At 35.8% G+C, this 15,851-nt stretch overlaps 1 protein-coding gene across 3 annotated transcripts in view; it reads left to right on the top strand.

The window, feature by feature from the left end:
- SESTD1 (SEC14 and spectrin domain containing 1) overlaps positions 1–15,851 on the top strand; it is a 128,970-nt gene that overhangs the window by 100,261 nt on the left and 12,858 nt on the right. For all 3 annotated transcript variants that reach the window (XM_047772992.1, XM_047772993.1, XM_047772994.1), the window contains 6 exons: positions 1,137–1,259; positions 8,270–8,464; positions 8,986–9,100; positions 11,146–11,305; positions 14,465–14,546; positions 15,251–15,373. In XM_047772992.1, the coding sequence (XP_047628948.1) occupies positions 1,137–1,259; positions 8,270–8,464; positions 8,986–9,100; positions 11,146–11,305; positions 14,465–14,546; positions 15,251–15,373 (798 nt within the window). The remainder of the gene's footprint in view (positions 1–1,136; positions 1,260–8,269; positions 8,465–8,985; positions 9,101–11,145; positions 11,306–14,464; positions 14,547–15,250; positions 15,374–15,851) is intronic.

The raw sequence follows: 15,851 nt of genomic DNA, 5'->3' as shown, positions 1-15,851 counted from the left end.
ATAATCATTTAGCTTGGTAATATTTTTTCTGTTAGAATTGTTTCACTGTGTCTCTGTAGGTTTAGAGTTTTATATGTTTGTGGGTAGAGTAAAAACCTTTCCTCTTACTGCATGAGAAATTGATCTTTGCTTAACTATCTAGCTCTGTTTCCTTGAAAATGTGATAAAAATTAGAATGTCAACTGTGTTACTAGGCAGCATTGCTTGTAGTAAAAATTATTCTGGATCTAGACTGGGAGAACTATTAATACTTGATGAAAGACATAACTTCGGGCATCCTTGAGCTCAGGGACTTTTACAGTGGGCATGACCCCTGTGTGGTATGAGGTTTTGATGCCAGAGTGTCTCCTCTCTGTGTCCCATGTGGATCTCATCTCCTGAACTCTTGGACTGCTTCAGCGACTTGGCAGAAGAAAAACACCCAATGATGCTGTAATAGCAAACTGTAGAACCCTCTCTACATCCTTCTGAGTAGACATGGTACCGGTGGTCTTGGGGGTCTGCAGGTTTAGCTGATCCTAAGAAGACCCCTAGAGAGTATTGCATTGTTATAACTCTACAGTTTTTAATTTGCTTTTCAAAGTGAGAAAAATAGTATTTTAACTTTATATCAGTTAATTCATTCTGTTTTATCAATGCTTCAGGAAGAACTTTAGACCATAAGTCAGGGCACATGAGACTTTTAGTCCTAGTTTTTTAAAAATTATTTTACTTTGAGCAAGTCACTTAATCTCTCTGAAATTCAGTTTTCTTAAGCATTAGATAAGAAATTTGACCAGTGTAATTTCTGATGTCCCTTCCAGTTTTAAATCCTAGCGTTCTCTGATTTTCTTATCATCATAAATTAATTTTTAATCCTCTCTGTGAGAGCATTCTAGATTTCTTTTGCCTGGAAGGTGATCAGATAGCTGAAAGGCTAAGGTGCTACAGTTTACATTCCTTCAAATTTAGGCCTTGGAAAATTTGTCACATTATAGCTGTATAGTTCCAAAAGAAACATTTACTGCCTGTACAATAAAATTTAAAGAATTTAAATTAAGAATACTTGAGGAACTGTGGGAGGGGAAATCCAGCTAGAATGAAAGTTTGAAAAGCTTTTGATTCCTTTAAAGTTTCATCTCAACTTCCATTCATAGGTTGTGAACTGGCTTGAAGGGCCTGGATCAGAACAACTGAGAGCCCAGTGGGGGATTGGAGACTCCATTCGGGCTTCCCAAGCCCTACAGCAGAAGCACGAAGAGATTGAGAGCCAGCACAGTGTGAGAAGCTTTTTCCTCTGCAAGTTACAGTGCTATTATTAATGGACATAATTAATAGCGTGTGTGTACTAAGTGATAAGTTGCCGTATCTAAATGCATAAAGTACAGTATGTTTAATGGCCATCAAGTACATTTTAACCACTTAGTACATATTCATTAGGAGTTTGGTTTTGATTTAGTCTCCAGTATAGTTTTAAATACTTTTATAGAAACACAAGTCATGTGAAATTTTAAAAATTACAGTCACAGAAGAAAGTGATAGTACAAAAATAAAACCTTCATCTATAGTCCTCAGTTTTGAAAGTATAACCTTAGCAATAGGAATTATAAGTTAAATACAAATTTAAACAGTTTTTTTTTTCCACCATGAAAGAAAAAACCATTATGTTAGGACCTGTGAAATGCATAAAATATATAGATTTTTCAATTATGGGATTTCATTTTTAGGTATCTTGCAAGTACTAACTAGAAAAATTGCAAAGACACTGTATATGCAGTTGACCCTCTTTATCCGCAGGTTCTACACGTATCCAAGGATGCAACCAACCAGGGATTGAAAATTGAGAAAAAAAAATTCCATCAGATTCTAGAAAGCAATACTGGAATTGCACTGTTTTAGCCAATAGGTGGCACTGCATTATCACCTTGAGCATAGGTTAATGCAGGATGCGTATATTAGCTTATGATGTTTAAGATATTCTAATATTTTATTAAAATTTTTCTTTTATCTTTGTAAATAAGTCAGCACTTTAAAGCCTATATTGGAATTGTTCAGATCTTAGGAAATTATGATGACTAATTTCTAGTATATTGATTGCTTAATATGGGTGGAATTTGGAGAAACTTTTAATATTCCATTTTGTGTTAAAGTTCTCTTTCAAGTATGAAATTTTAGAGTCTTTATAAAAGCAATTATAAGAAGTAAAGCCAAAAATTAGGAGTTCCCATTGTGGTGCAGTGAAAACGAAATCCCACTAGTATCCATAAGGATGTGGGTTTGATTTCTGGCCTCACTCTGGGTTGGGGATCTGATGTTGCCCTGAGCTGTGGTGTAGGTCACAGACATGGCTCACATCCTGCATTGCTGCTGTGGTGTAGCCCAGTGGCTGTAGCTCCAGTTCGACCCCTAGCCCAGTGGCTGTAGCTTCCTTGTACCACAGGTGCACCCCTAAAAAAAAAAAGTAAAGATAAAATAAATCCATATTGATTAGGCTATTCAGTACCAATATATATAGAAAATGAAAATTCTACTAATATGTAGGTTTTTTGTTAAGGAACTTCGATAAGAAGTTTACTTGAATTTTGAATAGTAGGTAAACACAACAGAAAAAATATTAAGGTACATAACAATGATTAAATTAACATAAAATAAATTTTAAAGTATTTTAGCTCAATAATAAATCTTATTTTAGCTTTTAGATGGAGGTAGATGAGTGGTGGGAAAAAACACATGAAAGGAATGTGCAGAGGCATAAATCTCTGAAGCTGCTTTAAGATTCTGTCAGCATCCCCCTCCCCCCGCCCCCCGCAGTACTGTCCTCTGGTCTCTAAAGAGGATGCTGGTGTCTTGTGGTATTAATAGTATGCAACAAAACAGGTCTGTCTACATGAGGGATCAAGACCCAGCCTAAGCGAATCAGCAGTGTTTCTTTCCTCCTAGATTGAGATTCCTATATCATAGTATAAAGTATAAATACTCGTCATTTCACCAACTGTGCATCACCACCAATTCACATACATTTCCAGTATTAATCCTGAAGACTGCCTTTGTCCTAGTATGTGAACATCCAAATTCATTTCTTATCTACCATCTGAATCCAAACCCCATATATTGGAGTTGTTGTTTTTTAAGGCCACAGCTATGGCATATGGAAGTTCCTGGGCCCAGGGATTGAATCTGAGGCACAGCTGTGACCCCAGCAGATAGAGTCAGATTCTTTTTTTTTTTTTTTTCTTATGGTTCAAACAAAAGTACTTGGGTATTTTCACTTCTGCCTATTATTTCAAAAGGCTGAAATGACAAAGGTATAGTTATTCTTTATATTAAGAGTTGCATCTTTGGCACATACAGGAGCATAAATGCTCACTTGTGTAAAACAGGACTGGCTATTGAAAGCTCTCCCTTTCTCTCAAGCAGTATCAGACATGTTTATCATTCCCATGTAGTTCTTTACATTTTTATTTTATATGCATTAATTCCTAAGAGATCTATATCTATATATCAATGTGTATCATATATTATTGTTTTAAATTTATATTTTATAATGATTTTTATTTTTTCCATTATAGCTGGTTTACAGTGTTCTGTCAATTTTCTACTGTACAGCAAGGTGATGCAGTCGTACATGCATGTATACATTCTTTTTTCTTACATTATCATGCTCTATCATAAATGACTAGATATAGTTCCCAGTGCCATACAGCAGGATCTCATTGCTTATCCATTCCAAAGGCAATAGTTTTGCATCTATTAACACCAAATTCCCAGTCCATCCCACTCCCTCCCTCTCCCCCTTGGCAGCCATAAGTCTGTTCTCCATGTCCACGATTTTCTTTTCTGTGGAAAGGTTCATTTGTGCTATATATTAGATTCCAGATATAAGTGATGTCATATAGTATTTGTTTTTCTCTTTTTGACATACTTCACTTAGTATGAGAGTCTCTAGTTCCATCCATGTTGCTGCAAATGGCATTATTTTGTTCTTCTTTATGGCTGAATAGTATTCCATTGTGTATATATACCATATCTTCTTAACCCATTCATCTGCTGATGGACATTTAGGTTGTTTCTATGTCTTGGCTATTGTGAATAGTGCTGCAATGAACATGGAGGTAAATGTGTCTTTCTCAAGGAAAGTTTTGTCTGGATATGTGCCCAAGAGTGGGATTGCTGGGTCATATGGTAGTTCTATATGTAGTTTTCAAAGGTACCTTCATACTGTTTTCCATAGTTGTTGTACCAGTTTACATTCCTACCAATAGTGAAGGAGGGTTCCCTTTTTTCCACATCCTCTCCAGCATTTGTTATTTGTGAGCTTATTAATGATGGCCATTCTGACTGGTATGAGGTGCTACCTCATAGTAGTTTTGATTTGCATTTCTCTAATAATCAGTGATGAACATTTTTTCATGTGCCTATTGGCCATCTGTATATCTTACTTGGAGAAATGTTTATTCAGGTCTTTTGCCCATTTATCAGTTGGGTTGTTGTGTCTTTTTACCATTGAGTTGTTTAAGTTGTTTGTATATTTCAGTGATTAATCCCTTCTCAGTTGCATCATTTGAAACTATTTTCTCCCATTCTGTAAGTTGTCTTTTTTGTTCTCTTTTTAGTTTCCTTTGCTGTGCAAAAGCTTGTCAGTTTGATTAGGTCCTATTGGTTTATTTTTGCTTTTATTTCTATTGCTTTGGGAGACTGACCTGAGAAAACATTTGTAAGGTTGATATCAGAGAATGTTTTGCCTATGTTCTCTTCTCGGAGTTTGATGGTGTCTTGTCTTACATTTAAGTTTTTAAGCCGTTTTGAGTTTATTTTTGTGCATGGTGCGAGGGTGTGTTCCATGTTCATTGATTTACATGCAGCTGTCCAGTTTTCCCAGCACCACTTGCTGAAAAGACTGTTTTTTTTTTTTTTTCCCCATTTTATATTCGTGCCTCCTTTGTTGAAGATTAATTGACCATAAGTTTGTTTCTGGATTCTCTGTTCTGTTCTGTTGGTTTGTATGTCTGTTTTGGTACCAGTACCACACTGTCTTGATTTCTGTGGCTTTGTAATTTCACCTGATGTCAGGTAGAGTTATGCCTCCTGCTTGGTTTTCATTCTTCGGGATTGCTTTAGCAATTCTGGGTCTTTTATGGTTCCATATAAATTTTTGGATTATTTGTTCTAGTTCTGTGAAAAATGTCATGGGTAGTTTGATAGGGATTTCCTTGAATCTGTAGATTGCTTTGGGTAGTATGGCCATTTTTACAATATTAATTTTTCCAACCCAGGAGCATTGAATATCTTTCCATTTCTTTTAATCCTCTTTAATTTCCTTGATTAATGTTTTATCATTCTCAGCATATAAGTCTTTCCCCTCCTTGGTCACATTTATTCCAGGTATTTTGTTTTTTTGGATGTGATTTTTAAAAGGTATTGTGTTTTTGTATTCCTTTTCTAATATTTCATTGTTAGTATGCAGAAATGCGACTGATTTCCAATGTTAATCTTATATCCTGCTACTTTGCTGAAGTTGTTGATCAGTTTGAGTAGTTTTTGGGTTGAGTCCTTAAGGTTTTCTATATATAGTAGCATGTCATCTGCATACAGTGACAATTTCACCTCTTCTCTTCCAATTTGGGTACCTTTTATTTCTTTTGCTTGTCCTATTGCTGTGGCTGGGACTTCCAATACTACATTGAATAAAAGCAGTGAGAGTGGGCATCCTTGTCTTGTTCCAGATTTTAGTGGGAAGGCTTTCAGCTTTTTTCCATTGAGTATTATATTTGCTGTGGTTTTGTCGTAAATGGCTTTTATTATGTTAAGGTATGTTCCCTCTGTACCCGCTTTTGTAAGAGTTTTTATCATGAATGGATATTGGACCTTGTCAAATGCTTTTTCTGTGTCCATTGAGATGATCCTGTGGTTTTTGACTTTTCTTTTGTTAATGTGTATGACGTTTGTTGATTGATTTGCATATGTTGAACCATCCTGGTGAACCTGGGATGAATCCCCATTGGTCATGGTATATGATCTTTTTTATATGTTGTTGGATTCAGTTGGCTAAAATTTTGTTGAGAATTTTTGCATCTATATTCATCAATGATATTGGCCTATAGTTTTCTTACAGTCAGATTCTTAAAGCACAATGCACAGTGGGAATTCCTAGTTTATTGTTTTTTTGTTTTTTGAAATATGAAATAATAATTTTCTGTACAGTTAAATGTTCGTAAGAGATAGGCAAGATAATGCCCATAACTGAACTGAATATAGCTTATTTACCTAAGGTTCTATAAATGCTATGTATCCCTATTTCCTAAGAAGGAACATTTTGATGGAAAATTTTTTTCCTCCACATCTCAGAGAGACTGATTATTTCTTTTTGACAACCCGAGTCCTAATTTCAGGTGTTAATTTTATAAGACATAGTTCTTAAATTGTCTGCATCTCTAGTCTGGTTACTAAGGCGTAATATTTCACATGTTTAAACCAGGGGGGAAAAATCAGCTTCAGGGTGATAGTTCTGAAACCTTAGTGGTTATGAGAGTCACATAATTAATTTGTTAAAATGTTGCAGAGTTACACCCCCATACACTCTGATTTAGTAGGTTGAGGGGAGCTTAGGTATTGTAAATAACCATCAGGTAATCTGATGTAGATAGTTCTCACTGCAAAAAATACTATCCCAGGACTCTAATCCTTTACTTTGCTGTTTTTCTCTGAATCATTGCTGTTACTTCTTCAAAGAATTAGATCTATTTATTTAGAGTATTAACTAAATTTGTAAGCACTATAAAGAAGACTCTGAAATCTCTTTCAATTTTAGAGCACAACAGTGGTAATTTTCTGAGACAATATTTCCTGCTTTAAATCAGCCAGTCTCCATTAACCTTTATAATCACTAGTTTAAAAAGCATTTTATATATATTACCTAAATCCATACAGTAACCAGTAAAATGGGTAAGACAAGTATTACCAGAACTCTTGTACAGTTACCCCTCTTTATCCATGGGGGCAACATCTGCAAAAATGGAGGGCTGAGAATGGGACTTGAGCATCTATAGATTTTTGAATTCCTAGCACTAGTCCCTCTAGGATACTGAGGGACAACTGTATAGAACCAGTTTCCTTGTCCTCAGCATCATTGATTTTTTTATTGATAAGTCTTTGTTGTAGGGGCTGTCCTGTGATTATAGGTATTTAGTAGCATCACTGGCCTCTACACACTAGATGCAGTAGCATCCCTCCCTCCCCAGCTGTGACAGCCAAAAATGTCTCTAGGTACTGCCAAAAGTTCCCTAGGGAGCAAAATGGCCACCAGTTGAAAAATACTGCTGTGAAGAAATAGGTCTTGAAAGATTTAATGACTTGATGAAAATCATACCCTTAGTAAAGAGAAAAGACAGTCCTTGAGGCTCTCGAGTATTACTGTCTTATTATACAGAACTTAAACTGTATAATAAGTTGGGGAAAGAGGGAGTGGAGAGCAGTGTAGCTAAGGCTGGACGATAAAACATGCTGAGGTCAGTGAGATTTGATGGATTTCATGGGGCTGTAGGAGTGGGCAGAGTTAGTAGCTTGTGGCTTAGAGAATAGGATTCTTAAAATTAAGATTTGGGGGCTGTAAAATAGTATATGATAATGACAAGATTTTTTTGTTGTTGGAGTAGGTAGCTGAAGTGGGGTGAAGAAAAGATAGTTGGAAGTGAGGAAGGGAGGGCATCAGGGAACCATGAGTTCAATGTTGAGATGTTGGAATGGCATGGTAGAAGTCAGTAAGAAGGCAGGCACTGAGAGGAAGGCAGCGAATTCCAGTAACTCTGAGATGAGGGTATGCAACAGGAATGGTCAGCAGGATGTAATCCCACACTGTGCCCTTAACAGGGGATGTGGTTTTTGAGAGAAGAGGGAGAAGTGGTCTGCAAATAGTAATTAGGAGTGAGGCAGCCACCTCCCCTACCTCCAGGCTTGTGGTAATTTGACTATGGAAACAAAAGCAGTAGTCAGTAGAGGGGTGCAAGACTATCTGCTTTCTCTGATCATGACAGGTTTCACATAGAACAAGAAAGAGAAGGGAACATTTAGAGGCCAGGATGAGAAAGTGGATTTTGCTATTGGCAAGAGTGAGTTCCAGGGAACACAGTGGAAGGATTTGGGCACTGGGTAATTTTTGTCCTGAATTTAAGTATTTTTGCTTTAGAAAATTACCATATATATTACTTAGTGTATCTGGAGATACTATAAAATGTAATATAGTTCTTTAGGAACTAATCTGATCCTTAATTTACTTTTTAACGTCTTATTGCAGGAGTGGTTTGCAGTATATGTAGAACTTAATCAGCAAATTGCAGCACTCTTAAATGCTGGGGATGAGGAAGATCTTGTGGAACTGAAGTCGCTGCAGCAACAACTTAGTGATGTTTGTTATCGACAGGCCAGTCAGCTGGAATTTAGGCAGAATCTTTTACAAGCAGCTCTTGAATTTCACGGTGTTGCCCAAGATGTAAGTTTCTATTCTGATTGCTTTTCTTTTCTTCAGATTATCTGAATACTTATCTGCACATCATTTTTGCAGGTTTGCATGTCTCCTAATTATTTTTCTGTAACAATAAAATAATTCACTGGTGGGGGAAATAAGATAAACTTCTTTTTTTTTTAATTTTAAGTTATTCTGCATGCAACTAATTTTTTTTTTTTTTTGGTTTGAGTGTCCCAACGTAATAGATATCTTTCATTTTGATAGTTTTTTAATGTTCATGCTTTATAAGGTGGATTGAAATGAAAGTTTCAATACTTTTTTATATTCTGCTGACCTGGACATACTCCTTTGTCTTCCTGGTGCATGCATCTGTCTTTCCTGTCTTTCAGATAACATGTATTTAATTATTTGTCCTTGTCTTTTAACAACATAGTCTTTTTCAAGTATAATTGTGATAACCTCATTAGATATAAACCTCATTAATCATTAAACACTTTAGATGCTGATTACATCAGGGTTATCTCTTTGGTGTCCCTCTGCTTTAGTTGTCTCAGCAGTTGGATGGCTTATTAGGGATGTTGTGCGTAGATGTAGCACCAGCTGATGGAGCATCGATTCAGCAAACTTTAAAACTGCTTGAAGAGAAGCTGAAAAGTGTTGGTAAGCAGATTTTAAAAATGCTGAAACATAAGGGTTCTTTTTTAAAAAATATCATCACTATGGTTAGACAAATAAACCTATATTGAACTAATTATAATTATTTAAAGGGAACACAGGAAAATTTAGTAGAAAAAGGTTTTATTCCCCGGAAGGGTATAATTTATGCTACAATTTTTTTTCATTGTTGGTCAGTCACGCTTCCTTCATTGGTCCTTTAGCCTTTCTTGTTTACCCAGCCATATCTACAGGTGCTATGTCTTGCATATTCTATGAACAGTTATTTGTAGTGCATGCATAAACTGTAATTAGCTGTGAAGTGTTCTGTGGCAAATCCTGTATGCCCCAAACTGTGTTTTATGCAATGATTTTTGTTGTTGCTATATCCTAACCTTGTGAAAAAAAATAGTTGGTTTGGATCTGTGCATTTGTTTCTCTAAATTAGAAATATTGCCAAGGTTACATTCTCTCCAAAGAGAGGATTTCATTATTTCAATTATTCCATTTCATTAAACTAGTTCTCTAGTTTAATTTCATTATTTCATTATGCCAATTTCATTAAACTAGTTCTTTCACTTGACACTAAGGCCTTTTAAATTTTACTACAGTAGGAATTATAGTGAATTTCCCTAGCTTATGACCAGGAGAAGTGTTAGTGGATATAAAAATGGAAGGGGGAGATGTATTGAGTGGGACAGGAGGGCAAAGGTGAACAGAAGAGAGGAAGCAGAAACTTAAAGCAGAGATTTAATAGAAAATGGTGATCTGTGATTGAATCAAATTGATTAATTTTGAAAAAGACTTGAGGGGAATGGGTTTGGAAAAAAGTAGGTAAGGGAGTTCCTGTTGTGGTTCAGTGAGTTACGGACCTGACTAGTATCCATGAGGATACAGGTTCGATCCCTGGCCTCGCTCAGAGGGTTAAGGATCTGTTGCTGCTGTGAGATGTGGTACACATCTTGAAGATGCAGCTCGGGTCCTGCATTGCTGTAGCTGTGGCGTAAGCCGGCAGCTGCAGCTCCAATTCAACCCCTAACCTAGGAAATTTCCTATACCTCAGATACAGCCCAAAAAGCACAAAAAAAGAAGAAAAAAATCAAGTAAAATGACATTTTACTTGCTTACAGTCTTTGTTATTTTAATAGATAATATGCATAATACTTCTTTTTTTTCTTTTTTTTTTCTTTTTAGGGCTGCAGGAGTGTCATATGAAAGTTCCCAGGGGTCAGATCAGCTATAGCTGCTGACCTGCACCCCAGCCAGAGCAATGCCAGATCCGAGCCACGTCTGCAACCCTCACCACAGCTCACAGCAACACTAGATCCTTAACCCCCTGAGTGAGGCCAGGGATCAAACCCGCATCCTCAAGGATACTAGTCAGATTCATTTCTGCTGAGCCATGATGGGAACTCCACATAATACATATTTAGTATTATATGTGCCAAGTGAAATTTGTTTCAAAATTTCAGAAGTTCTCTTGAACCATATTTTTACTTGAAAAAAGAGAAAATTCCAGTATATTTACCTATTTTAGAGCCTTGTGAACAATTCTCTAAGTGTAGTTTCTCGTTGGGTGTCTGTCTGCTAGACAGCGGATACACTCAAAATGTTCAGTGTCCTCTTACAGGGAAAATGCATTGCTTAAATGTTTTAAAGTCTTTTTTTTTTTTTGCAATTCATACATGTTTTTGAACAAAACATTTGCCTTGTTCTTCTAAAAATTGAACTATGTAAAAGCAAGAAAGGAAAAAAATGGAAAATCTTACTTACCAAAATAGAAATTCTCACACTTTCTTCCTATTATTATTTATGGAAATTCACCCTCTGGAAATTCTCTTTAGGGAGAATTTGAGTTAGGGGGAGCTCCAGTTTGAGCCACATTTAAAGGGGTAATTGATTGAAATATTCAGAGGGCTTCATCCCAAGGTACTTTAATGTACAAAATTGTTATACTTAGAATTCAAGTACAATATCTGCTGAGAGTATTTACTTGAGGGAGGGAAAGCACCTCTTGTTTAAGAGATTAAATCTAGTACCTTTTGTTTTAGATGTAGGATTGCAAGGTTTGCGTGAAAAAGGTCAAGGTCTTCTGGATCAGATCTCCAATCAGGCATCCTGGGCCTATGGAAAAGATGTAACCATTGAAAATAAAGAAAATGTGGACCACATACAAGGAGTGATGGAAGATATGCAGCTTAGGAAACAAAGGCAAAGTTTGACTGTTAATGTTCATTTTTGCTAAGACAACATAATATTAATTAAAATGAAAACTGATAATTTATATTTTCCATACACATTAAAAGATTTTACTTGTTATATAGTAGGCATGTAGTAGGTTTTTGGTAAATGTAATAATTACTGTATACAGTCATTATATCAAATAATGACAATTTGGTCAATGAATGGGTACCTTTTCCCTTTTTACTCAGTAGTAAAAATTTCACTTATAACCAAGTACATCATGTTCCATGTTCCCAGTGTAGCCTATGACTCTTCTGTCCTTTAAGGAAACTCTTTGGGAGATTGTTGCTTTTCTGTTATCATTGGGTTTAGCGTTGCTGTTAAACTTGTCGTCTGTGTTGATCTGTTTCTTCATCTAAAAACTTCTCACAAATTATCACTCATCCATTGTTCTTAGATTTGCTCTGGGATTAGCTGATAGTCTCTGAGTAAGATGATGTCTAGTTTCATTTGATATAGAACTAGGAATTTAAAGAATTCTTTGAATACTCAGTTTGGAATAGCAGTTGCAGAGTATTACAAAGTATAGGATTAAATTAATATATACTGGTATATACATCTGGTGTGGTTGTGTGAAATTTTTGCACACCGAGAAATTTTAATGTTATCACAGAAACTATCCCCCTGTATTACAGAGAAAATAGTCATTAGATAGAATTTTCTTCTCCCTCATATCTACAAACTTACCTATGTCATTATTTATTCTAATCACAAAGGATAGATCTCTGCTATTATCAAAGCTCTGTACCCCCATGTCTCCTCACTCCATCAGCTCCCATTCTCTACTCTGATCCCTGCCTTTCATTGAAATACTTAAATATCTCTTATTTAAAAAAATTAAACAGTTACAGGCATGCATATACCATCCTCTTCAACCCTCTGTCTTCTAGCCCAAGGGCTCTCTCCATCCTGATAGCTGCCATTGACAGTCTAATTTGCAGTTATGCGGCTTCTTCACTACTTCCAGTTTACTTTTCACCCCTTTTTCAGTCTGACCTCTACCCTCACCATTTCACTGATTTTGCTCTTACTGATGTCATCAGTGAGTTTGTAATTGCTACGTGTAGTAAACGCTTGATCTTGCTCACAACTCTGGGAATGCTTTTGGTTCTGACATTGCTTGGCCACAATGAATAGCTTTAGGCATAACTGACTTTTTCTTTCTTCTTGAAACTCCCTGAGGACTGTGGCTTCTTTAAAACACCCTTAAGATCCTCCTTCTGGCACCTTGTTCTTATTTGGTTTTCTTCACTGATTTCTTGTCCTTTGACTAATTTCACTGCTTTCAGGGTTTGTTCTGAGGACAAATTCTGTTCTCACTCTGTGTCTTCTCCCTAGTCAGTCTCACTATTTTGATGACTTTAATATGGCTGTGGTTGGGTAGTTATGGCTCTGACCGGGGCCCCTCTCTGTGCTCAAGACCCATAATTCCTTTTGCCTACTGAGTATCTCCACCTGAATGCCCCATATATTACTTTAAACAAATATGTACAGATTGGAATCATTATCCTCCAAAACTTGTTCTTATCCTTTAATTTCCTATTCAGGTTAAAAATACTACCTGCTACCAAACTTGAGGTTTATTCCAAGGATTTACTGAAATCCTTACCCTTCCATATCCTTTACAGCTTACTCAAATGCCCAAGTTGTGCTGTGTCTGAATCATGAACTTTTTTTTTTTTCTTTAAGATTTTATCCCTTATCTGCCTCTGGCCTTGCTCCTCTAAGGTCTGCTGTACATGAGCACAGTCTTTGTAAAGTGCACATCCAGTCACCTAACTTCTTGTATGAAAGGCCTCTCAGTGACTTCCTGTTTTCTCAGATGAGGATCATTTTCCTTGGTCTACTGTAGGAGACCCTTCAGAATCCTGTACTGCGTCATCTTACCTCCTTTAGCTTTTCCACAGAACCACACACTTGTTTTCTCTTTCCTCAATGCATCATGCTGTTTCATGCATCCATGACTTAGAATCCTTCTTTCCTTGTTTTCTGCATAATGCATTCCTACTCATTCTTCAAGATTCAGTGATGTTTATCCTTTGAAGCCTTTTTAAATTTCTAAGGCAAGTTTGTTGCTTGTTCCTCTCTATCCTCATACAACTCCAAGGTAGTATTTATCACATTGTTTATTTAAAAATCCATTTCCCCAGATGGAACCGTCATAATAGTAACAACCATGTCTTATATTTATCAAACATGTTATCCAGTACTTGACATTTATTGAATATGTGTATGTCATCTTCATCATCGAAGTGTCTTACATTGTCTTTTAACTTCAGATTTTAGGGATATTTATCGTGATCACTTACCCTCAGTCCCTTGTGGAATTACTTAACCAAGTTGCTTTTTAAAAATATATTATGGGCTTTTTTTGAGGGTATCCTTATAAAAAATAGCCTTGGGACTATGACTTAACTATTGTTATCAATCTTCCTTAAGAACATGAGCTATAGTGGAGCCCAGAACCTCCTGCAGCGAGTTCCCCCTTCCCATCTAAACTACATTGAATTGCCTGGGAATGAAGGGAATGAATCAGAGCTGAGCTGGATCAAGTCAGCTTAAAAGTATAATCTGTATATTATCCAAGCAGACTGTAGTAAAATTAAAAAATACTATGAATTGTGTTTTTCTCCACTCAGTGATCAAGATAGTTTTTTTTCCTTCTTAAGAACATAGATGGAGGGGATTTTTTTAATTCAAAATTAGATATTACTCGGGTAATATAGTGAAAATGTTTAATGTTTTTTTATTTCTTCGGAGCATCATCTTCTAAGTTTGTTTTAGAAACTTCACATTATCTTTGAAGCTTGTTTAATGCTGATTGACAATAGATATTTCTTTGAGTTTTAGTGTACTAATTTTGATTTTGGCTTCTTCAGTAGTTTACAGAATCCGTGCTATATTCAAGAGGGTTTGTGATTCAGTATCATTGAGGTGTTTTGAGGTTTTGATAAAACATAGACATAGATGTCCTTAAAATTCTTACAAATACAAAATAGTTGCAGTCTCCATAGCATGGGACTAAGTATTTTAGTATACTGTGAAACATATGTGCCAGATGATGGTGTTATATTAGTTATCAGTAAAACTGAAATATTGTCCTAAATTTATGGTTGGATTTATTAGATGTGAAGACATGGTAGATGTGCGAAGATTAAAGATGCTTCAAATGGTGCAGTTGTTTAAATGTGAAGAAGATGCTGCCCAGGTAAAGATCAATCAAGCGCATTATGTACTTTTCTTTTCCTAGAAGATTTCAAATAACTAGAAGCAACGGTGTACTTTTCACGGGCCTAAGAAAGTAAATTCATTAAGTTAGATTCTAGTTTATCCTGTTGAAATAATAAAGTTTTGTCTTCCCAGTTATCTTATTGGTCTCATCTGACTTATCTTCTCAATGAAGTGTTCTGTTGAGCTAGAAATTGGGATTATTTATTATTCATTACTATTGATTTCATTGTCCTTTATATCCCAGGATGAAAGCTAGTGTAGCACATGGCTTTTTAATCCAGAACAGGGTTTTTCAGCTCAATTAACAATTTGATGTCATTGTGTGGTTAGCATCAGAGCACATGGTTCTATCTTGACATAGACAAAACTTAGGATTTTAAGTAGTAACATAAATCTGTGATGTGATTCCAATAAGATCTATATTACATAAACACATGATCTATTAATGTGAATCTGATATTAATTTTTAAAGAGTGCTTCTCTTTAATAGGTCTTTAGATTTTAAAAATTTTCAGGGGGAGGAGAAGTCATCAATTCATGTAGTTTGGCATGGAATGAAATAAACTATTAAGGTTATAAAACTAATAGATTAATTATTCATGTGATAGTAATCTTTCTTTTTATAAATGTGCTATTCTGATATAAGAAGTAACAGCTTCACTGTTGTTTATTTTCATTTAGGCAGTAGAATGGCTAAGTGAACTTCTGGATGCTCTTCTTAAGACCCACATCAGATTGGGAGATGATGCTCAGGAAACAAAAGTTTTATTGGAAAAGCATAGAAAATTTGTTGATGTTGCACAGGTGCAGAACTGGTCATCTTCCTTTTCTACAGGCTCAATGTTTGAATAGCTTTCTGCATGATTGTAATGTAACTTAACCCTCCCAAGTCCAAGAAGGCTAGTTGTGTAAATCTAGAAATATCACAGGACAAAGAAAATGACAGCTGGTGCATCGAAACTAGCCTACATAAACTTGAGGTTTATGTTTTCCTGAATACAGGTTCTGTGTGCTCCCTCTGATTTATGATACCACTTAGGATATCATGGCATTTTTTTAGGCAGTAACTGTTCATTGATGAAAGTTAATATCAGTAAATTAGTAATCCAGATTTCTTCATCTCACCAGTGTTAACATAACAACACATTTTTGAGTGTTATAAGTATCTTAATTTTATTTTCCCTAATAATTGAGTTCACATTGTAACAGTGTGGTGTGATTTCCTGTATGTTATATAAAGTGCCCGTATCCAACTGCTTGTTTTGAACAGTGAATGAGCAAA

Source organism: Phacochoerus africanus, chromosome 3 (assembly GCF_016906955.1).
Source record: "Phacochoerus africanus isolate WHEZ1 chromosome 3, ROS_Pafr_v1, whole genome shotgun sequence".
NCBI lineage: Eukaryota > Metazoa > Chordata > Mammalia > Artiodactyla > Suidae > Phacochoerus > Phacochoerus africanus.
This window is presented reverse-complemented; position numbering and strand designations above follow the sequence as displayed.